General features: G+C 39.2%; 2 protein-coding genes across 2 annotated transcripts in view; one reads left to right on the top strand and one right to left on the bottom strand.

Moving 5' to 3' along the window:
* Window positions 1-1,207, bottom strand: part of Lis-1 (LisH and WD40 domain-containing Lis-1) — a 252,082-nt gene extending 250,875 nt beyond the window's left edge. Inside the window, exon 1 of the mRNA XM_067154626.2 lies at window positions 1,091-1,207. The gene's annotated coding sequence lies outside the window, so the exon portion shown is untranslated. The remainder of the gene's footprint in view (window positions 1-1,090) is intronic.
* Window positions 1,208-1,291: 84 nt separating this feature from the next.
* Window positions 1,292-24,230, top strand: part of LOC136882099 (U6 small nuclear RNA (adenine-(43)-N(6))-methyltransferase) — a 39,826-nt gene continuing 16,887 nt past the window's right edge. Inside the window, exons 1-4 of the mRNA XM_067154625.2 lie at window positions 1,292-1,724; window positions 1,828-2,056; window positions 11,721-11,861; window positions 22,923-23,178. Coding sequence (XP_067010726.2) covers window positions 1,620-1,724; window positions 1,828-2,056; window positions 11,721-11,861; window positions 22,923-23,178 — 731 coding nt within the window. The 5' untranslated portion in view covers window positions 1,292-1,619. The remainder of the gene's footprint in view (window positions 1,725-1,827; window positions 2,057-11,720; window positions 11,862-22,922; window positions 23,179-24,230) is intronic.

The raw sequence follows: 24,230 nt of genomic DNA, 5'->3' as shown, positions 1-24,230 counted from the left end.
CAAACCAGTCAGTTGTGATTAGGAACACACACACACACACACACACACACACACACACACAGTATCTACGAACGGATACATGATACTACTTCACTCGTCCAACCGTGGTCCAAAAAGCGTCACACACAATTCAGGAGCAGAACCCGATGTCCAAAGAATTTCTTGCATAGCCTTTCTATACAACTCCACATTTAGTATAAATTAGAAGGGGATCCAATCATAATACAGAACCACAGCAAGACAGTGACTGTCAATTTCTCCCAACCCCACCCCCAATAAAAAAAGGTATGAAAAGATCTTAATACAAAATAAATGACATAAAGAGTGCTTTCAAAGAAGTAGGAGACCTTTGGTCATTACAATAATGTTTTCTACTGTATTCTGCAACTTAACATAGATCATACATCTTACAAATCTTACATGCTTTCTCTGTAATTTTACAAGTATGTTCTAAATCTAAACACATTTTAAAGGTCATAATTCGCAAAATTTTCCAACAAGATAATTCTCGGATAATGAACAAGAGCCGTCAAAGTGAAATGTCAACCTTCTTTTTTTCAGGTACTAAAAAGAGGACTATTTTCTGCTTGATTTAACAGAGAAAAGAGAATGACAATCCATACGCAACGTTTTAAGATTTGCAAGTTCAGTACGACTGCTAGTATCATGCTGAAGAAAAACAGGTAAACAGATTGTAGAGAGAGAGAAACACCAAGTGAAGCAAATAAAACAATCCCTTTTTCACCTGTTTTTCTCCATTCACATAATGTAGCAGGTAAATGCGAGCACCTGCCTAAAAGCCAAATGGCAGTCCCATAGAGACTCTCATGACACTTCTTACGCAATAAAACTGAATGTGGGCTTTATGAGTTGCACCGACAAATCTCACAAACTCAGCAGGAAGGAAAACGTACTCAAAAAATTATATATCTTCTCCATTCATGTAAACGGCCATTTTGGTAAAGACATTTGACGGTTTATGTACTAACCCTCACAAAACATCGAAACAACTTATTGATTATTACTCTAAAGGGCATAAATACATAAATCTTTAAGTTTTAGAACAAAAATCACATGTGTGAAAACTTACCAAAAAATCACAAAGCTGTAACAGGCAGCAAATGCACAAATCAACTCTCACTACAAATAACAACTTTCGTCCACTAACGTTTGCGCAAACTGCAGGAGTTTCTCGGTATTCACGAGATAGGACATGAACCGGAAGCACGAAAATTATAATTACTACGCATGCGCTGAACTTAAAAATTAGGCTCATGTTGATTCACTTGTTTCTTGCACAGCACATGTGATTCCTTGTTTGTTTACAAAATGCATGAAACGTGGTTGACATGTAAAATATACTAAATAATACATTCCTGATTGCGATGACAGACCTTCATCGCTCTTGTATACTAATTATGTGTGCCATAAAGTTTTAGTTTTTGTTATAGGACATAATTACTTATCTATGCTAAGTTGTGTTTAAACTAACCTATACAGTAGGTTCTATTTTGTCTACAGACATTTCATTTTAATACACGTACTTTTGTGTAAATGTATTTGCTTAGCATTCGCTTCTTACAAACATTCCCCTTTTATTTCATGGACTGAAAGTAACTATGTCATTGAATAAATTTATGCATCCTCGTAACATTTATCGAAAACCTCCTAACTTTAAGGAATTAGCTATTAAATATCCAGAATTCAGAGAATGTGTTAAAGTGGTAAGATTATTTTATTATAATATGGCAATACATTTTTTCCATTACTGGCAGTTTTAAGAGAAGCAATTAATATGACGTTTATGTTTGTACTGTTTGCTCACAGGAGTTGACGGGAAAGGTGAAGCTTGATTTCAAAAAACCTGAAGCTCTTCGTGCATTGACTTGTACTTTGCTCAAAAAAGACTTTGGTCTAGATGTGGAAATTCCTCTAAATCGACTCATACCTACGTTACCACTGCGTCTCAATTACCTCCTTTGGGTAGAAGATTTGTTAAAAGTTTTGAAAACAGACTGTGAGAAAAATCAAGACATTGTGCGAGGAATTGATATAGGTGAGTTTTTATACAGTTAGCACGCAAGAAGTTATCTACTTTATTGTTAAGTTTTCTTTATGTACTTACTGGATAGTCTGGTCTCGTAAGTCTTTGCTTGTGTAGTTTAGATATTTCTTCTGCAGTGCAGGTGAATAAAGTATAATTAGTAGTTTTAAATCATGCTAGTTGTGACATTTCTGGAAAGAAGACCGTAATGCCAGGAATTGTCTAGCTTCATTGAATGGTATCAATAAAGGTACTTGGCACAGTAACAGCATTGATGTTAAGCACTCCCTCCACTCCTCCACCCAGGCATCATACAGCATGGATTGCTGTCAAAGCTGCCAACATGTGGTGATGCTCCTGCGTGAGCTATAGGTTGCTCATAACCGAACTGTAACCTAACCCTTCCAGTAATAGTGCTTTCTGGTAAATCAGAATCTAACCACTCACTTTCAGAAATTTTGTTGCGATGTGTAATCTAACCGTGACTATTAGTAATTTTGTCACTAACGTAACTTATCAGTAATTTTGACTCCGATAGCCATAAGTAACTAACAGCACTGAATTGGCTGGTCCGATGGCATATTTGTCCTCCTTTTTAGAGTAATGTTACTGATATGTCCTGCAGATAGTTTTTACTGCGCATAATGTAGATTTTGGTCACAGACCACCTGGAAAAATACATAAATAAAATTGCAGTTTACTGTAGGCACAATGTAGGTCTATATATAGTACTTCATAATGAGCAGGGTATGTTATAAGTTTACCTAATTCTGGCAGACTGGGCAGAATATAACTTTGCCATCAGTGGTGAAGTTCAGATCATTACCAATCCACTGGCAAATCAGTCAACTGCAAGATGACTTGATTTTAGGCATGACCATACCAAGACCTGTGGATCCTTAAATTAGCTTCAATTAATTTCTAAGGAAAATTAGCTTTAGTCTGTCATGCAACAATGTGTATAAAGCTAAACATTGGACAGTGCAGCACCGAATGTACGCAGTAACAAGTTTGCCGTAGTAGACTGAACGCAAAGCTAGTTGCGCTGAAACTGATCTTTCATGAATATTGTGTTTGTCCTATTTTAAAATAATATTTCTTCTTGAATAGCAGATTTAGCCCCAGCTTTATTTTTTTAGGTTTTAACATCTTATTTAGCCATTTTTAGGTTTCATAAAGTTTTAGTATTTTACTTCAATGATAATGTTTTATTTCTGTCATCACTGCACTTGGAATATTCTTTCGTACCAGTGCCATCTCTGATGTTCAAAGTCCCTTTTGATTTATTACCTTGATTCTTTCCCCTCTGAAAAACACGAGGTCTATGGAACTGAAACTATTTGGTTCTATGTAAGTTTTTAGGGTAGAATTAATTATGAGAGTGAAACCCTCCTCTATCATCATGTCTAGCATAATTTCCATTTTAAGTTTTGGTTTATCGATCCTGCAATTTATGTCACCCGCATGTGTAATCCTTTTGTCTTCAGCTGTTTGAGAAAGTACATTGTTTATTACACCAATTGCATTTTCTGTCACCGTTTATGGATTAATGTACGCCTACATACCAATAATAGCTGTATGTGTGGTTTTTATCACTACTGTGTTTTTGACTTGGATAATTTTCTTAATTGTTCCTAGACTGGATTTGAGGTAAATTGACACTCTTACCGCCGGCCTTCCCGCCGTTGGTTGAGCAAAAGAGTGTATTCCATAGTATCCTTGTAAATTGTATTCTTCTGTTTTGAAGGTTTTTGTGAGTACGATGACATCATATATTGTTATTGATATGGCTATTTGCTATTGCATTTCATAGTTGATATTCCGTAATAATATGGCTATATACAGAATTTAATTGAGGTCCACTCCTTTGTCTCAAAAGGTTCCTTGGAAACAAAATCTTTGAACTATTCTTTGTTGCCAGAATTCCGAGGATAATTAAACAGATAAATAAGTTAAACGGCTGCATTTCACTAGCTTTAGTTATAACAGTAATAATTTTGTCCCCAACGTGGTTACTGCACTATTCATTTGTTACTTAGGCAGCGATACCTGTAAAGTTTACATACATACATACATTTTCATTATAGACCGTTATGCCTTTCAGCATTCAGTCTGGAAGCCCTCTGTGAATTTACTGATCGTCGCCACAATCCTCTATTTGTAACTAGTTCCGTGACCTCGTTTAGTTGTATATCTCTTATCTTTAAATCTTTGGAAACTTTGATAACCATCGTTGTATTGCTCTCCCACTACTTCCCTTACCCTCCATAACAAAGTCCATTATTTTCCTTGGTAACCTATCCTTCTCCATTTGTCTCACTTGACCCCACCACCGAAGCCGGTTTATGGGTACAGCTTCATCCATTGAGTTAATTCCTAACTTAGCTTTTATTTCCTCATTCCGAGTACCCTCCTGCCATTGTCCCCACTTGTTTGTACCAGCAGTCATTCTAGCTACTTACATGTCTGTTACTTCTAACTACCAAGCTCGATAGCTGCAGTCACTTAATTGCGGTCAGTATCCAGTATTCGGGAGATAGTGGGTTCGAACCCCACTGTTGGCAGCCCTGAAGTTGTTTTTCCGTGGTTCCCCTTTTCACACCAGGCAAATGCTGGAGCTGTACCTAATTAAATCCATGGCCACTTCCTTCCCACTCCTAGCTCCTTCCTGTCGCATCGTCACCATAAGACCTGTCTGTGTCGGTGCGACGTAAAGGAACTTGCAAAAAAATTTGTTACTTTTAACTTATGAATAAGATATCCTGAGTCCACCCAGCTTTCACTTCCATAAAGCAAAGTAGGTCTGAAAACAGACCAATGTAAAGATAGTTTCATCTGGGAGCTGACTTCCTTCTAACAGAATACTGTTGATCGCAATTGCGAGCTCACTACATTAGCTTTACTGCACCTTGAAAGTCTCACTTACTATACTACCATCCTGGGAGAAAACACATCTACAAAGCCATTTTATCCCTGCCTTCCCTCTATACTTCACTATTTCAGGTCTAATTTCATCTATTCCTCCTGCTTCATGACAGTGGAGTTTATTTACTATCCATTCCACTTCATCAAGTGTAATTTCACCAACATCATTGTCCTCCTTCCCATGAGCTCGGTTGTTCGCAATATCACAAGGAAGATACTCTTTTATGTTGAGAAGATTTTCAAAATTCCTTCTATCTTTCCAGTGATGCCCTGGGATCTATTATGAGTTCACCTGATTTACCCAAGCTTCCTAAGCTTCTTTATTACTGTTCAGAAAGGTTTCCCTGCTGCTTGACCTAGCCTTTCGAAGTTATTACCAAGATCTTCCCACGACTTCTTGGATTCAACAGCTATTTGCTTTGCTCTATTTCTTTAGTCTACATAGAGTTCTCTATCCGCATTAGTCCTTGTTTGGAGCCATTACTGATACGCCTTCTTTTTATGTTTACAAGCTGCTCTTACTTTATCATTCCACCAAGAGGTTCGTTTTTTTTCCATCCTTACACACAGTTGTCCCTAGACATTCCCTTTCTGTTTCTACTACAGCATCCCTGTATGCCACCAATTCTCTTTCTATATCCTGAACCTGCTTACACTGAGCAAGTGGCCGCACGGTTAGGGTCGCACAGCTGTGAGCTTGCATTCGGGAGATAGTGGGTTCGAACCCCATTGTTGGCAGCCCTGAAGATGGTTTTCCATGGTTTCCCATTTTCACACCAGGAAAATGCTGGGGCTGTACCTTAATGAAGGCCACGGCCGCTACCTTCCCAATCTCCCACCCTTCTGTCGCCGAAAACCTTCGATGTGTTAGTGCGATGTTAAGCAAATAGAAAAAAAAAAAACCCTGCTTACTATCCACTGTTCAAAACTTCTCACTAAACATATCCATGTACTTCTGTCTAATTTCCTCATTCTGGAGATTTTCTACCCTTATCTATCTACATACAGATATCAGTCACTTTCTCTATCCTAGGCCTAGAGATACTTAATTCACTACATACCAGATAGTGGTCTGTATCATCAAAAAATTCCTGGAATACCCTCACATTTGTGACAGATTTCCTGAATTCAGAGTCGGTTATGATATAGGCCTAGTCTATTATGGATCTGGTGCCCCTACTCTCCCATGTGTAGCGGTGAATAGCCTTATGCTTGAAGAATGTATTTGTAACTACTAATCCCATACTAGCACAGAAGTCCAGTGAACGCTACCCATTCATATTAGCTTCCATATTTTCCCCACATTTACCAGTCACCCTTTTGTATCCTTCAGTTCGATTTCCAACTCTCACATTGAAATCACCCATTAGCACTGTTGTATCCCTGCTGTTGACCCTGACTAGGATATCACTCAATGCTTCATAAAACTTTTCAACTATATCTTCATCTGCACCCTCACATGGTGAGTACATTGATACAATTCTCGTCCTGATTGCTCCAACTGCCAAATCTACCCACATCGTTTTCTCGTTAACGTGCCTAACAGAAACTATGTTGCTTGCAATAGTATTCCTGATGAACAGTCCTGCCTCACACTCTGCCTTTTCCTTTTTAACACCCGTCAGGCACACTTTATAATCACTATCTCCTCCTCATTATCTCCCCTTACTCAAATATCATTAACTCCTAACACATCCAGACGCATCCTCTTTGTTCTTTTCTTTCTTCCATAAGCCCCATTAATATTGATAGCTCCTCATCAAATTCCATTTTGTTCGCCAAGTTGTTTCCAAGGAGTCCCTTGCCTTTCAAATGGGAGTAGGACTCCGTTACTCCCATAGGTCAGAGGCTTGCTTAAAACATTCTGAGTATGCTCGATGAAAAATTCTGTGAAGCAGGATGCTACCCTTACTTACAGATAGTCCATGTGAGGATCTCTCCTCTAATGGGTTAGGGACCAGCAGTGGATTGCATGGTCCTAGCCCCCTGAACACAAGGAGGGCTATGATTCAGAATATGTCCGAGATGCCCACTCCCATTCCATAGCAACTGGTATCTAGATTCTCAGTATCACTTACTATGCCACGCAGTCGTTGCCCATGGTTCACAAACTAGGATGTGACTACAGTAACCCACACCATGAACCTTTCTGTTTTCTTTCTTTTATTCTCCATGCAGTGTAGACAGTGCGTAATTGCCAGTTGCAGCATTTCTGAAAAGAAGTACTAAGGCAAAAAACACCACAACATTTCAACCTATCCAGCTTCATTGGGTGGTGTCAGTAAAAATGGGACGTTACTCTTCACCCCAAATTCCAGGTGTTTATTCGAACTTCTGTCAATAACAACACTTAACTCTAACTCAGTCTGGCAGAAACTTTGGTCCCAAAAAACCCTCCTATTTCTGTATTAAAAGAAATTAAAAATGGTTGTATGGAGTATGTGAAGTTATACAATAGTTCTTCATCTTTGACATTTAGAGCATGTGCATGTTGATATTCTGTTGTTGCTAGCAGCTTACCTTGTTCACACAGTGATCAGTCAGGATACCAACTGTTGATGAAATACTCCATGCCCTGAACTCTATACCCCTCTGCACTATGTTCAGGTGCACGTGTATATTTATTTGCGCCATTGGTTTGTATACGGCATACGTTCCAAGCAAAGCAAGGCATACGCGGTTAGACTTTGTTTAGGAATTTGTTATTATTCTATCATCATTGGTTTGTGTGCAGAATTAGACATCAAGGGTTATGAACTTCATGTTATTGGTCCATATTGAACTGAGATAACATATGAATTATAAACAGGAAAGTTTTCCACCTATTCAATACATACTTGTATTTACAATGTTATTTACATTACACAGGACTAGTTTCAACCCTACTCGGGGTCATCATCAGCCATATTTAAATATACGCAACATTTGACGAAATCCTAAAACATGTTTCTAAGCAGTAAGAACCTTATGAATATATAATTTACAATATGATGTGTGGTTGAAATAGGCAGGTGCTATCGCACTCAAAATGTTGCAAATGAAAGTGAAATATTACGAGTTCAACCACACATCATATTGTAAATTATATATTCATAAGGTTCTTACTTCTTAGAAACGTTTTAGGATTTTGTCAAATCTTGTGTATATTTAAATATGGCTGATGGTGACCCCGAGTAAGGTTGAAACTAGTCCCATATAATGTAAATAACATTGTAAATACAACTACGTAATGAACAGGTGGAAATCTCTCCTGTTTATAATTTATATGTTATCAGAATAAAGCATATTACTATACATTTATGTGTGTGGGTATATATTATTTTACCGCCATTGTTTTTTTACTGCATATGCAGGCTGTCCCAATAAAACACCGACAGCGCTTAGTATGTTGTGCGGGAAGGCAAATTGATCCATTTTCAAGAAGGGTGCCATATCCAGAAACGCATGGCTTGGACGCTGTAGCGCTTCAGAGTGTGAGATGGATGTGCGTTCCACATGTCGTCAATAAGCTCAACAGGAGTAGCACATCGGGCGCATTACAAACGGCGTTCGAACTGTGTACCTCCTATGTCATTACAGAGCCTGCATCTTCGGTGCTGAGCCTCACGCACATGACCCAATACGTGCAGTTGTCTTTGAAGAATTTCAATCGCTCCATGGACTCGAGCAATAAGTTCCTCCGCTGACGTTTCAGGAGTGCCATACACCATACTCTTCATACTACACTACCTACGCGGAACTGTCCGGCTTCTCTTAGTCATCTCTCGGTGGCCATGAACATGAAATGATGTGGGGCTCGTCTGTTTGGAAAACGTTCCACATACAACCTTGCAGCAGCTCTACCATTGCAATCCGCTTTGCTGTATCCTAGCTCCATATAGGTCATTTCTGCAGCTGTGTACTGTTACATGTTGCACTACTGTTAACGATTCTGCACTGGCAGACTACAGTACAGAAGTAACGCAGTAGGATGCTCATCAACGACTGTATGGAAGAATGTAGCGAATGCGCAAGAATGTTACTAGGCTGAAGTCGTCCATCCGCAGTACACAGATGGTTAAAGAGTTGCATACCTTCTGTATTAAGACACCAAATCGGAACAAATTTTCACAGCTGTCCTCAAACTTCGATACTTTCCAACGCCCAAACTGTGCATTTCCAGACAGCGGCTCCTACTCGCAAACCGATCAGTCTGCCATCCCACACAACATACCGGTACTAAGCCATCCAGTCAGGCAAGAAAGCTAACCTTTATTGCAATCTCAAAATAAAGGTTGCCAAATTAGGGCAAGACTTATTTCACTGATGATGACTCAAACGAGTCGAAACATGTTTGAATTTTATTGCTCAACCTAATGATGGAATTATGTTTTGTATTTAATTAGGAGGATAGATTTAATTTTTCCTTTGTAAAGTGAAATATTAAGCCATGTCAGTGTTTTTTGGTGACACCCTTTATTTAAGATTTGAGAATTAGACTGTGTTCAGGTATTGTTATTGTGATGCAGTTGCTAATGACACCTACCTGAGTTCAATTCTGGGAGTGACACTATCTATAATAAATTTTAATCAATAGCAGATCTCATTTTTTCCGTGAGAATACTTACTGAAAAGTCCTGGGAACCTGGAAAGAATCTTATGATTACATTTCTGAACACTGAAAAGTCCTACAGCAGTGTCCCTCGGAACAAGGTCTGGAAGACCTCAGTGTGCCAAAGTACCTGACTAAAAGTAAAGATGGTATAACAGAATTACTACAGCTGTGTTCGAATAGGCAGTGGACAATCAAAATAGTTTGAGAAAAAGAGAGGTGTCCAATAAGGAAATGTCCTATCATCAGTCTTGTTTATTATAGTAAGACATGATCATAACATCTATTAAGAAGATGGGCAACAGACCAAAATTTGATATTTTCTGATGATGTGCTGTTGTAAGGAGAAACAGAAGCTGAAGATCAGGAAAAGCTGACTGACTGTAAAAATATGTTCATTAAGTTTGAGCTGAAGATGAGTAAAATAAAGACCATAGAAATGACCATCAACAGAAAAGGAACAAACTCAAACCTCTTTTTGGAAAGAGTAAAATTGGAGTCGGTTTCTCACTTGAAGTACTTTTGGAGTAAAATTTAAAAGACGACAATGTCAAGTGGAAATACTCAGCAGGACACAGAAAGTATCACACTTTAACATCAAGTCAGAAACCTACTCTGGGACTCAAAATACCTCAAAAAGTCAAAGCAGCCCTGGACCACACCTACTTTGTATTGATTTTTCCATATAGTTTAGAGGCGTGTACTCTACTAAACCATTACTGTAACAGAATTCAGGCAGCGGAAATGAGATTTACTTGAACTATGAATCAAACTACTTGAGCCGGGCTGAGTGGCTCAGACGGTTAAGGCGCTGGCCTTCTAACCCCAACTTGGCAGGTTCGATCCTGGCTCAGTCCGGTGGTATTTGAAGGTGCTCAAATACGACAGCCTCGTGTCGGTAGATTTACTGGCACGTAAAAGAACTCCTGCAGGACTAAATTCCGGCACCTCGGCGTCTCCGAAGACCGTAAAAGTAGTTAGTGGGACGTAAAGCAAATAACATTATTATTATAAACTACTCGAAAGGACAAAATCAGGAATTAAGTAAAAGGGCGGGTAGCTGGCATTGAGGTCCCTATTGCCAATGTATAAAGAAGTGTACACATCAGTGGTATGGGCACATTATGAGAATGAAGAGCCAAAAAATACTTCAACCTTAATGTCAAAGGGGAAGGCCAAGAAAATGCTGAATAGAGACAGTGAAATCAGATGTGGAGGGGAGAGGTCTCGGATGGGAAGATATCCTGGAACAGAAGATGTATGCAGACAGGAGATGGCAAGTTTTTGTACACCACACCCGGGAAACTGGAGTTTGAAGATGATGATGAGTAGCAGAGGCTGTTGACATGGGTGATATGGAAAATTTCTCATTATTACTAGGGTTACCATACGTCCTGGTTTTGCTGAGACCGTACTGGTTTGGAAGCTCTGTCCCAATGTCCTGCCCAGTCCATAGTTTTGTCCCAGTTTTTATGGAAACCACTGTTCAAAAATAATTCACACTGCTTCATTCTTTATAAGTGGTCTTGTGGTGTTGACGTATATTCACAACACATTCACCTTTAACATCGACTAGCTAAAATCTATATGATTATGTGTTGTTCCATGTGCACTACTAATGATCAAGACGGCAGTAATTCTTTACACCATATACGTCGTTCAGCTACGGAAAAACATAATCACTGTAATGATGCAGAAATGTGCTTAGGAAGTTTCATTCCAGTGAGAAATATACGTGGTTTTGTAAGAAGAGTGAGGCTCCCCCTACTAGTAAAAAACTCAAAACTGATGGTAATCATAGAAACTATCCTACAAGGTTAACGCAGTGAAGTGATAATTAATGGGGGGGTTGAAAAATCAGCTGTTGCCACACATTTCATCTCTTGACCATTTTCTAAAGCCGGAAACTTTATTAAGTAAACACCAGGTGAGTTGGCCGTGGGGTTGGGGGCGCGCGGCTGTGAGCTTGCATCTGGGAGATAGTGAATGAGAAAGTGAGGAAGCATTCTTGATATGGTTGGTGTAAGATAAAGAGAAAATGATGCACTTATTTCATGTGTCATTTGCCATGAACAATCTGGAAAAGTGTAGACATTTAGTGGATGGTGAAATTTATTATTGATGAACATTATTATATTTATCTATTTTATTTTTGTACAGGTACTGGAGCTTCATGTATTTATTCCTTGTTAGCATCTAAGCAGAATAAATGGCACATGCTGGCTACAGATGTAGATTCAGAGATCATTGCAGTGGCTCAGAGGAATGTTGATAAAAATGACATGGCACACTTCATAACAGGTAAATTTTGGATTACTGCATTTCTTTCTTTATTTTCTTGTATTTAGTTTACAGTCCTAGAACATACAGATATGGAACATGAGGACAGTTTAAAATGTGTCATTGCAGTTTAACACATTCACCTCCAAAGAGGAGGCAGGCCCACTGTATCTTCCATTACCTTCAATTCAAATGACGGGTCTTGCCACCCGAGCTTGAGCTGTTGTCATACCAGATCTGTTTGTTGAGGCATTCATTACAAGATTACAGCTGTCAATTTTTTAACACATTACGAGACGCTCTGATTCATTGGAAAAGACTGTTATGCTTGGGAAGGTGGAAGGGTCCTCTGATAGGAGGGCGGCCACCATTGAGTTGGATAGACTCCATCATATGCAATATGAACATATCACTGAAGGATCTGAAGTATATGGTTGAAGGCCGAAACATCTGGAGGCACTCCATGCATGCAGTCGCCAGGTGTGAGCATCAACTTGATGGCCCCTCATCATCATCATCATCATCAGTTTACCCAGCCCAGAAAGCACCTCCCATATTTAAGGTTCTATAAATAGCTAAGAAATGTGGCTCTCGTATTCTCATGTTTGTTATGCTCTGTACCATTATCTTTTGTTTAATGTAGCTGTAGGCAACGGTATGATAATAAACGGGGTTAAAAGTCAGGTTATGAGTTTCACAAATAGGAAAAGTCCTCTCAGTTTTAATTACTGCGTTGGTTGGGTGAAAGTTCCTTTTAAGGATCATTGTAAGTACCTAGGTGTTAATATAAGGAAAGATTGATTGATTGATTGATTGATTGATTGATTGATTGATTGATTGATTGATTGATTGATTGATTGATTGATCGATCGATCGATCGATTTATTTATCGATTGGCTTGGCTTGGCTTGGCTTGGCTTGACTTGACTTGACTATTGCAGTGGCGAAGTTAGGGCTCTCTCTTACATTTAACCACATAATTCATTTACAGATAATACATATATAAATGGAACTAGCTGTAGTACTTGGCATTGGCCGGATAGTTTCTGAATATTTCCCTTTAAAATTTGCATTACCAATTAATTAATGAACGTAAGTTTTCGTGGCTCATTGTATTAACATAAAGGAATAAAGAAATAAATGAACTGGATTAAAGCCACTATATATATATTTACTAGCAAGATACCCGTGCTTCGCTACGGTATTATACTGAAATTTATAATTGAATGAATTGAAATTCGCGATCTGACTCGTTTTCTATTATTTTACGGCACGTTTCCTCCAATTTTTCAATCTTCCTTTCCAGCAATCGATTTCGTACTTCCCGGGCTAGGCTCAGGTATTCCTCCCGGTCAGTTGGGTCCGTAAATCTTTGCCATCTTTTGCCTATAATCATTTTGAATATGGATAAAATCCTTCAGGAAATCCGGCGTGGTGTCATATTGGGTGCCTTGCGGCACTGAACCCGCGGCCGGACTGCATTCTTAGTCATTACCCGTCCAGGAGCCGTTTCCAGCGCGGTCCGCACATTTGACGACGGTCCGGAACATTATTATTATTATTATTATTATTCTTCTTTCGAATGGGCCACCAGAGGACCACGTGCCAATTTCAATTCCTTCTTCTTTGTTCTTTCCTTTTCTTCCAGTACGCTTTCATCTGTTCACTATGTTTCTTCTTTCTGTCTTCAGACCACTTTGAACCAGTCGTTTTTACTTTCCTACCTTGAAATCCTTCTATTTTCAATACTTTTAACCGAAAGCCTTCTCTATTATTTATTTCTTCTGTTGTTATATTGTTTTTTTCTAAATCCTTTCTTACTTCGTTGACCCAGCTTGTCGTTGATTTCTTACTCCACAAATATCTGAAAATCTTACTGGTTAATCTACTATCTTGCATTCGATATAAATGTCCAAAAAACATAAGTCTCCTTTTCCTCATTACATCTGATATATTTTCTATTTTTTGATATATTTCAGCATTACTTCGTAATTTCCAACCTTCTGCTGTGTTTTGTGGGCCTAATATTTTCCTCATGATTCGCCTTTCTAGTATTTCTAGCTTATCTAAATTATAGTTTAATGCCAGACACTCGCTTGCATATAGGCATTCTGGCTTCACTACTGTGTTGTAATGCCTTATTTTTGCATTTTTGGATAGGCATCTTTTATTGTAGATATCTTTGGTGACACCATAAGCTCTCTCCATTATTATTATTATTATTATTATTATTATTATTATTATTATGTATTGCTGGAATGGCTGATGACAGGGAAAACCGGAGTATCCGGAGAAAAACCTGTCCCGCCTCTCTTTTGTCCAGCACGAATGTCACATGGAGTGACCAGGATTTGAACCACGGAGCCCAACTGTGAGAGGCCGGCGTGCTGCCGCCTGAGCAACGGAGGATCCTTATGAGTACATTAATAACAGTAAAATCAATTGGTCTCACCTCCTTCGACACCCCACCGCCGTTAAGTTTATTTACCGCCAACCCCCCCACCCCCCCAAAAAAAAATTAAAAGAAGGCTTGTTTCTTTATGTTTAAGGGAGATTCCAAACACCAATGTTCACGTCTATTAACTTCAGTTTTGAGTTATAAGAATCCCCATAAAAATAATTCACTTTTTTCACTTCATTTCACACTACTACCCCTCCCACCCAAGTGAATTTTCCCGCAAAAATACTTGTTTCTTTAATAGTACAGGATCTTCTAAATACCAATTATCACGACTCTAACTTCTTCAGTTTTTTATTTTGGTGTCATCATGAAAGGAATTCAACTCCTTTACACTCCCGCCCTCCAAGATGGTTTCCCCCCCAAAACGCGTTTTTCTTTGTTTTTAAAGGAGATCCAAATACGAATTTTCACGTCTGTAACAACTTTAGTTTTTATTAGATGTTTGTATTCTCATACAATTAAGTCAATTAATTTTTCAATTCTTTCACACGCACCCCCCCCCCCCCCCACTTCATTGTATTTTCTGAGAATACGTGTTTCTTTACTTTTAAAGCAGATTGCAAATATCAAATTTCACGTCTGTAACATCTTCATTTTTGAGATATCAGTAGCCTAATTAAAATTTCAACACCATTTTCAGTCACTTTTACCCCCCTCCACCCAAGTGGTATTTCCGAAAACTAAAAATACACGTTTCTTTATGTTTAATAGAGATAAAAAATACCATTTTTCACTTCTGTAACATGTTAAGTTATTTTAGATATACTGTAAAAATTCTCATTTTAAAATTTCACCCCTTTTGAGTTCCCCTTATGTGGAGTTTCCAAAAACAAATCACCTACCGGTATGTTTCTTTACATTTACAGGAGATTCAAAACACCCACTTTTTACGTCTTTAACATTTTACGTTTCCAAGATTTTCTGTAGATATAGTCTTTTAAAAAATTCACCCCAATTTGTCACTCCTGTTTAACCGCCATTAATTGGATTTTCCAAAAACTAAAAAATATGTGTTTCTTTATTTTTAAAGGAGATCCCATATACAAATTTTCAGTTCTGTAATATCTTTCGTTTCTGAGATATATGTATCCTTTTTAAAGGCATTCAACACATTTTCAACATTTACCCCTCCTATTTGGATTTACAGGAAACAAAAAAAAAAAAGTGTTCCTTTATTTTTAGAGGAGATTCTAACTACCAATTTTTACATCTGTAAATTTTAAAGTTTTAAGATGTAGACACACTCATTTTAAAAATTTCACCCCCCCCCCTTTTTTTCACCCCCCCCCCTCCTCAATATTCGGATTTTCCAAGAACGAAAAAAATACGTGTTTCTTTACTTTTAAAGTAGATCCCAAATACCAATTTTTAGGTCTGTAATATCTTCAGGTTCTGAAATATAAGTAGACTCATGAAAGGCATTCGACCCCTTTTTCAACCTTTTTCACCCTTCCTATTAGGATTTTCCGAAAACAAAATATACGTGTTCCTTTATTTTTAGAGGAGATTCTAAATACCAATTTTCACATCTATAACCTTTAACAGTTTTGAGATATAGATACACACATTTTAAAATATTACACCCTTTTCACCCCGCCTTAATTGGATTTTCCAGAAACAAAAAAATACGTGTTTCTTTATTTTTAAAGGAGATCCCAAACACCAATTTTCAGGTCTGTAATATCTTGTTTCTGAGATATAAGTAGCCTCATTAAAGGCATTCAACCCCTTTTTCACCCCTTTTCACTCCCCCTATTGCAATTTTCCGAAAACAAAAAAATACGTATTTCTTTATTTTTAATGACGATTCTAAATACCAATTTTTACATTTGCACACTTTAAAAGTTTGGAGATATAGATTCACTCATTTTAAAAATTCACCCCCTTTTCACCCTCCGATTAATTGGATTTTCCAAAAACAAAAATATACGTGTTTCTTTATTTTTTAAAGAGATCAAATGTACCAATTTTCAGGTCTGTAATATCTTCAGTTTCTGAGATATAAGTACCGGTATCCTGATTAAAGGCATTCAACCCATTTTTCCCCATTTTCACCCTTTTTCACCCCTCCTGTTGGGATTTTCTGAAAACAAAAAAATACGTGTTTCCTTATTTTTAAAGAAGATTCTAAATACCAATTTTTACATCTGTACACTTGTAAAGTTTTGAGATATAGGTACACTCATTTTAAAATTTCACCCCCCCCCCCCTTTTCACCCCCTTAACGACGGAATATCCAAAAATCCTCTCTTAGCGAGCACCTACATCTTAATATGAATGTATCCACAAAATTTCATTCCTTTATGTCCAGAAGTTTTGGCTCGGCGATAATGAATCAGTCAGTCAGGACAAGTTATTTTATATATATATAGATTAATAATAAAGCCAAGCTTTCGGCCAAATTGCATTGGCCTTCATCAGGGCATGTGAAGTTTTGCCTCCGACAGTGAGCAAAGAAATTATCTGAAGGAACATGGAAGTCATGCCCGTACTATCCACGGCCTACCCCCACTAACTGGACTCAAGGATCAAGTAAAACTTTGTCCTTTTGGAAGCTCGAATCGACTGGGAAGTATTTGATCCTGTCAAAAATTAATAAGTGATAACTATATGTATTTAGCCGTCGCACTATAGATACGATGTACAGGATTTCAAATGTCAATGAGACTGTCCCCCTCTCACCCCCCACCCCTAAGAGATAAAAAATCTGGATTGTCACCATTCATCTTGTATCGAATATTACACCTAGGTCACGCTGTTGCGTAACTACGGTGATGGGCTTGTCGAGTAAGTAATATGATGTCAGTAGAGGAGATTTAGGTAGTGTTATGGTCATGTGGCTGTATTTTTGTGGATTGGGGATAAGTTTCCAAGTACGGCACCAGTTTGAGAGGGCATTAAGTGAGGACTGTAGCAGAGCTGCATCTGCTGGATTCCTGATCTCCCTAAATATCTTGCAGTCGTCAGCAAAGAGTAGGGTATTCGCTGTTTCGTTGATTTCGGACGGCAGATCGTCCATAAACAAAGAAAACAGCAAGGGACCAAGAGTACTGCCTTGTGTGACACTGGAAGTGACTGGTAACCATGAGGATGAAGTGCCTTATATTCCCACTCTCTGCCAACAGTTATGTAGGAAGCCAGCAAGAAGGGTCAGAAGACTGCCATGTATATTAAATCGTTCGGAGAGTTTATGGAGCAACAGAGTATGGTCTACAGAATCGAAAGCTTTCAAAATGTCTACGTAGCAGATATCCAGCTGTGATTTAGCTGCAATGGCATGTGATGCAAAGCTATGCAGAGTGGCCAGGTTTGTTAGACAAGAGCCACCTGGTAGAAAACCATGCTGCTTGGTTGAGATATACGGCAAAGTGAATGCGAGGAGACGCTGGTGTATAATTTTTTCAAAGATAAAGGACAGTGTGGGGAGAATAGAAATCGGTCGGTAAGATGAAACATTAAATTTGTTGCCTGATTTGAAAAGTGGAACAATAATTGCCTGTTTCCAGGTAATAGGAAAATAGCCCGCGGCAAAACATCTGTTAAATAATTTAGAGAGAGGGACACAAAGAGTGCTGGCAGTATTTTTTAGGAAAAGAGGACCTATAGTGTCGGCACCGGTAGCTTTGTTGCTATGAAGAGTTTGAAGAAGGTTATGAACTTCACTTGGTGTGGTAGTTATGCTTGATAGGGTTCTGTTTGAAGTTGTACCTACGGGAGGGAGCGGTTGGTTTTGTAAGGGAGGGGAGAAGTTGGAGAAGAAATACCTGTGGAACAGTTCATTGCGATTGGCGCCGTCTGCTGTTGCATCGTTGTGGTTCACGCTGACAGGAATCCGCTCCGTCCTTCTCCGTGTGTTGATGAGACTCCAGTAGCGCTTGGGATTGCTGCGGACGTTTTCAGTGACAGTGTCTATGTGTGTTTTGTAGTCTCTTCTGACCATAAACCTCGCATGGCGGCGGATTTTAACGAAGGTATTGTGAGTGTGTGGGTATAAACAATATATAGGCCAACAAATAAAATCCACAAACTACTTAGGTCTGCTGATGACACCACTCTCCTTGCCAGCAGTGAAGATGAACTTTCAGAATTACTAGCAAAGGTAAAAGATGCAAGTTTAGAATATGGGCTAGAGATCAACCTGAGCAAGTCCAAACTATTGATAATTGACAGAGCGGCACAGATCCAGCTGACAGATCGATTAAGGGAACTGGAAATGGTAAATGACTTTATATACCTTGAGTCGTCCATCTGTGATACTGGAAGTTCTGACAAAGAGATTAGGAGACGTATCACCTTAGGGCGCGTTGCCATGAGCAAACTCACAAAAATATGGCAGAGCAGAGCAATTACAAACAGTGCAAAGATTAGACTAGTTGATTCTCTTGTGTTCTCTGTCTTCCTTTATGGTTCCGAGACCTGGACCCTCAAGGTAAGAGATAAGTACCATATCGACGCCTTTCAGATGTGGTGTTGGAGAAGGATGTTCCATGTACCTTGGACGGAAAGAAGAACTAATGCATCCATTATTCAAGAACGGAATATCTCCGAACTTCTCTCCTCTCGCGTCATAAAGAGAATCGTCCAATTTTTCGTACATATTGTAAAACGTGATAGTGAATATCTGGAGAAATGTATCGTGGAAGGCAAAGTTTTCAGCAGAAGACCACGAGGAAGGACATCGAGTAGGTGGATTGATCAAGTTCTGCGTACCACCGGTCTGACTCTTCAGCAGACTTTAAGAGAAGCTGAACATCGTCAAAGTTGGCGCCGCTTAATCCAGAATATTGTGTGAAGTCAAATGGGGTCACGACGCTCAGCAATGAGTTACACGACTTATGGTGATGACTTAAGTCTGCCAAAGACAAGTGCTATCCCCTCTCCTCAGCAGGTGTCTACAAGATCCCATGCAGTTGCGGCCAGGTGTACGTAGGCATTACAAAACACAGCATTGCCACACGACTGAAGGAGCATAAAAGACGCAGCTGTCTGGTACAAGCAGAAAGATCAACAGTCGCTGCTAGCAGGCCGTCACATACAGTGCAGCGACACCAAAGTACTGTCAACCACTGTATCGTATCATGCCCGGCTACAAAGGGAAGCTATTGAAATCGTGAAGCACACCAACAGCTTCAACCATAAGGAGGAATCTGAACGGATCAACAAATCTTGGTTTCCTGTCCTGAAAGCATTATATCCTGAAAGACACGATCGCCTCAGCAGAACAGAAAAAGCTACGGGTAATCAGTTGCCTGTCTCCTCCAAGGCAGGTCTTTGTATCTCGGGCTCCTTAATGCTTCAACCATTGGCCATAGGACAGCCAATCAGCGACCGCCCCTCCAGCATGGTGGACCAATAGGCGAGCAGCGCACCGCAGCCTGCACTATATTATGAGGTGGTATTACAACACAGCTTCATTCCACTGTTTGGTTCGCTGCTATCGAAGTCAGTCGGAAACATCACATGCTCCTGGACCACGGCCTAAAAGCCCGGAAAACACTGACGTGATTTGTAACGCCGGCCGTGAAAGTCTCGATTGCTATAGTTTAAGGTTGATTTAGCTCAGTCACAATGAAAACGCCCAAGAAAGAATGAATACGACTGGATATGGGCAACAGGGAAAAACTGTCTAATTGTTCCTTCAGTCACTGGAAACTGTGAAGTATCATATATGCTTCAAAATAATTATTTAGATCGTCCTCCAACAGAGCTTTCAGAAATTTTAAATTATATTCTTTTCAGTTCCACAACAAATGATTGTGTTAGGAAACAGTTGTCTGACCACAGTTTAGAAAGAGCAAGGGGGATGATGTTGGGTGATTGGAAACTAATGAAGATGAGATAAAGTTTTATTTAGTTCCCTGTATTCTAATGTCACTAGTTCAAAAGTCCCATGTTTAATTGAAATGGGGCAAAAATTAGTGTCTCTTCATATCTTAGATTTGTTTATCACACCAGATTCTCATTCCAGAGTGTAATCACTGGTGAGTACAAATTCTATGCATGCTTCATTAAGGAGCATCATGAAAAAATTCCTACTGTGTTATCTGCGATAAATTTTGTTTTCATGTACCACCATGTGGTTTAAATTGGACTCAAATTCAGTACCAGATTAAACAATTGACATGGTTATTTACCTCATTTTCCATGTAGATTTTATTTTTGAAATCATTCTTTGCCTGAATTTTCACATCAAAACAATTGTTCTGTCAAAATGATGAGAGCTGTTTCCAACAAGGGCATTCCAAATGTTCACTAGATTAGTGTAACCTCTTATGTTGTAGAACTGGATTTAACAATGCAATGAAAATCTCATTCAGTATAATGTAGACGAATGGATTTCTGTAAACACAATGAATGATTTCATCCATTCATGTAGTCACACGTTGACCAGAGCACTCATTAAAAATTCAATGCCACATGTACCCTTTTGATTTTGCTATTATACATGCTGCATTTAAGTTCTGAAGTCTCTTAAGTCTTTTCTCAAAAAATACCTACACGAAAACTCAGAAACTTCTGTCACCACTCCACGTAGTCTCCCATTACACTAATACATTTTTTGCATGTCACCATCGTGATTGCATGGCTACTGCAAAGGTTAATTTAGAGGTCTCTCTTGATCACTTGAAAATTGATGATGTAAGAGGAGCATAACTGGAAAATGTGTGACCCTGTAGTGTGCCCTTAACAATGAGAAGAACCAAAAATTGCTGGGCACACAGTAGACAAGTAAGGAGTATAAGGAATCACTTTGAAATTGTTGTTGTGAAGGAACAACAGTACTTGAGGAAACCTTTTGCATGTTCAGATCACCATGAAGAGTGGTGTGTACCAAACCTACTAAGCATTTAGCCTTTTATTACCTGTATTCATCTTTATCTCATGTTCCTTCCCTTTTCCTATGCCTATCTGGCTTTCTTCTTAACCTATGTTTCTTGCGTCAAGATTGATGATCTGGCGAAATGGCCCCTCAGTGAGTGTTGAAGCCCGCCCTTCTGATGAAGCTGAGAACTAGAAACAAGCTCATCTGGGGCTGAGAAGAAATAGATGTAAAAGGCCCGGATTGAAGAGAAAAGAGCCTGTCTATTCCAAGACGGCAGTGCATGAATATTGTCCTGGGGCTGTACCGTAATTAAGGCCAGGGCCACTTCCTTCTCACTCCTAGCCCTATCCTATCCCATCGTCACCATAAGACCTATCTGTGTCGGTGTGACATAAAGCAATTTGTAAAAAAAAATTAAAAACCAACAATATGCTTTCATCATTCAGGGATTCTCATAACATGGAGCATAATGAACATTATAACATAATTAAGAGGTTTTGGAAAATCTTAGCCAGACCAACCCTTTGCTATGGTAGTGAGGCATGGATATTAAGAACTCATTTTCAGAATTAAAACGTATGAATGACCACACAGTTTGGGTCAAGTAGCTGTGAGCTTGCATTCGAGAGATGGTGGGTTCAAATTCCCCTGTTGGTGGTCCTGAATATGGTTTTCCATGGTTTTGCATTTTCACACCTTACCTTAATTTTAATTAAGGCATGGTCACTTTTCCCCCAATCCTATCCCTTTCTCGTCATAAGACCTGTCTGTTTCAGTACGACGTAAAACAAATAGCAAAAAGTACCTACCTATTCTTGAATCAATTCTCAAATAAACAATTAAGAATTTTCAGGTAAATTTGAAAACAACTTTCTGAAAAATATCTATGTTCTAAAGGGTTGGTGAAATGTTACACACATCCTTAATATAATAAATGTTATTAACTTGAAAACCGTGGTAATTCTAACCTTTTCATTTCTACATAACTATTATACCCTTTATCTATTCTATCTGTTTTTACTTTAATAGAAAGACTAATATACAGGAGGGTACCATTAAGGACGAAAATAAACTTACTCGTCTCTCTGAATCATTGGATGTTTGACAGTGTCTTTCCACTCCTCCTCTCCCTCTACCTGTCTGGTCGAGCATGCATCTGTGAGGATTGCATCATTAACTTAGAGTGCACCCATAATACTTCTACTGTTTTGTCTAAAAATGCCATCTTTCAACTGAACTCAATTGGAACAGAACATTTATTTTGGCAATACCAAGCTCAATAGCTGCAGTCGCTTAAGTGCGGCCAGTATCGAGTATTCAGGAGATAGTGGGTTCAAACCCCACTGTCGGCAGCCCTGAAGATGGTTTTCTGTGGTTTCCCATTTTCACACCAAGCAAATGCTGGGGCTGTACCTTGATTAACGCCACGGACGCTTCCTTCCCACTCCTAGCCCTTTCCTGTCCCATCGTCGGTGTCAGACCTATCTGTGTCGGTGCGACGTAAAGCAACTTGCAAAAAAAAAAATATATTTTGGCAGTGACCACTGATATTTGCTAATCAAAAGAAGTATTTGTTTTCTATGCATCAAGAGAATTTCATTTAAGACGAAAGTTTATTTTAGGAGTTACCACACCATGAAAGAATTAGACTTGAGCATTTATTTGTTTTAATTATATATGCATATTGCCAGTTAACAATGACCATTTCCTGTTTTCTGTTTCTAACTAAACTGTTTTGATGCCGGGACTATTACTGTGGGTGGTGATAGTTTTGTTCTTCTTGTTTTCTGTGTGGCAGTGAAGGCTGCAGGAGGCGATACTCTTCTGAAAGGCGTTCTAGAACCAGATGTAGTGTACGACTTCTGTATGTGTAACCCTCCTTTCTTCAGCAGCGAGGATGAGCTGGATCCTGTGAGCAAGTCAAGATCGCCTTCCAGGCACCCTCCACACAATGCACCAACGGGCAGTGTCGGTGAAGTTGTGGTGGAAGGCGGTGAGGTTGCCTTCATCGTCAGGCTCATGAAGGAGAGCAAGGAACTTGGTACTGCTGTCAGGTGAGGCTTAATGGTGTAATTATTCATACAGTGGTTGTTATTAGCCAATTGGAGTGGCTACGCGTCTTAACAAGCTACGGCTATGGAGCCAAGCTCCGCATTCATGAGATGACTGGGTTCGAACCCCAGCGTCAGCTGTCCTGAAAATGGTTTTCTGTAGTTTCCCATTTTCACTTCCAGACAAATGTTGGGACAGTTCCTATTTATAGGACACAGCCAGTTCCTTACTCAGTTTCATTCGGCATCATTCATTTCATCTTCACTTGCTTCTCAACTGAGGTTGACAGTATGAAGGGCATCTGGCCGTACTAAGTGTATGCATAAGTTTTTGCCGGTTTTTATGACAAAAAAAAACACGTAATTTTCAAGGGAAATTCATTTTTTGTTTATTCAAAATATTGACCATCAACTTCTACACACTTCGCCCATCTTTCACGTAAGTTATGAATACCATGCCAGAAAACTGCTTGTCTTTTGCAGCAAAGCATTCGTCGAGCCATTTTCCAACTTCCTCGAAATTTCTGAATGCTAGCAATCCCATAACTTGCCTATATTGCAAATTCTTTGTGAGCACGAGCCCCATTGATACGAAGGGGTGTCAGTCAGACGGCGCCAGGTCGGGAGCAGTACAGCGGGTGCGGAAGGATGTCCCATCCAAGCGATTTCAAGGTGTCTTTCACTGGTTTTGCTTGTGAGATGGCGTATTGTCATGTAACAGAATAACTTTGCCATGTCTTCTGGCCCGTTCTGGTCGTCTTTCAATCGGTGCGTGATTTAAACTAATAATTTGTTGGCAATAGCGTTGTGCATTAACAGTTTTGCTGGGCTTCAAGAGTTGTCGAAACCATTCCTCACGTGTTCTAATCGATGGAGCATGTTCACCATATGTTTCTACCAACAAGCGATGACTTTCCACAGCCTTTTTCTTTTGATTAAATAAGAAAAGCAATACGTGCCGCTGATGTTCTTTTTCAGGCACAAACGTCGACATGATCACTGAATGATACAACACAGACGCTAGTGTTTGGCAGAATCAATTTGTATAGGTTAAT

Source organism: Anabrus simplex, chromosome 10 (assembly GCF_040414725.1).
Source record: "Anabrus simplex isolate iqAnaSimp1 chromosome 10, ASM4041472v1, whole genome shotgun sequence".
Lineage (NCBI taxonomy): Eukaryota > Metazoa > Arthropoda > Insecta > Orthoptera > Tettigoniidae > Anabrus > Anabrus simplex.
The sequence above is the reverse complement of the archived record's forward strand: the minus strand, read 5'-3'. Positions and strand labels throughout refer to the sequence as shown.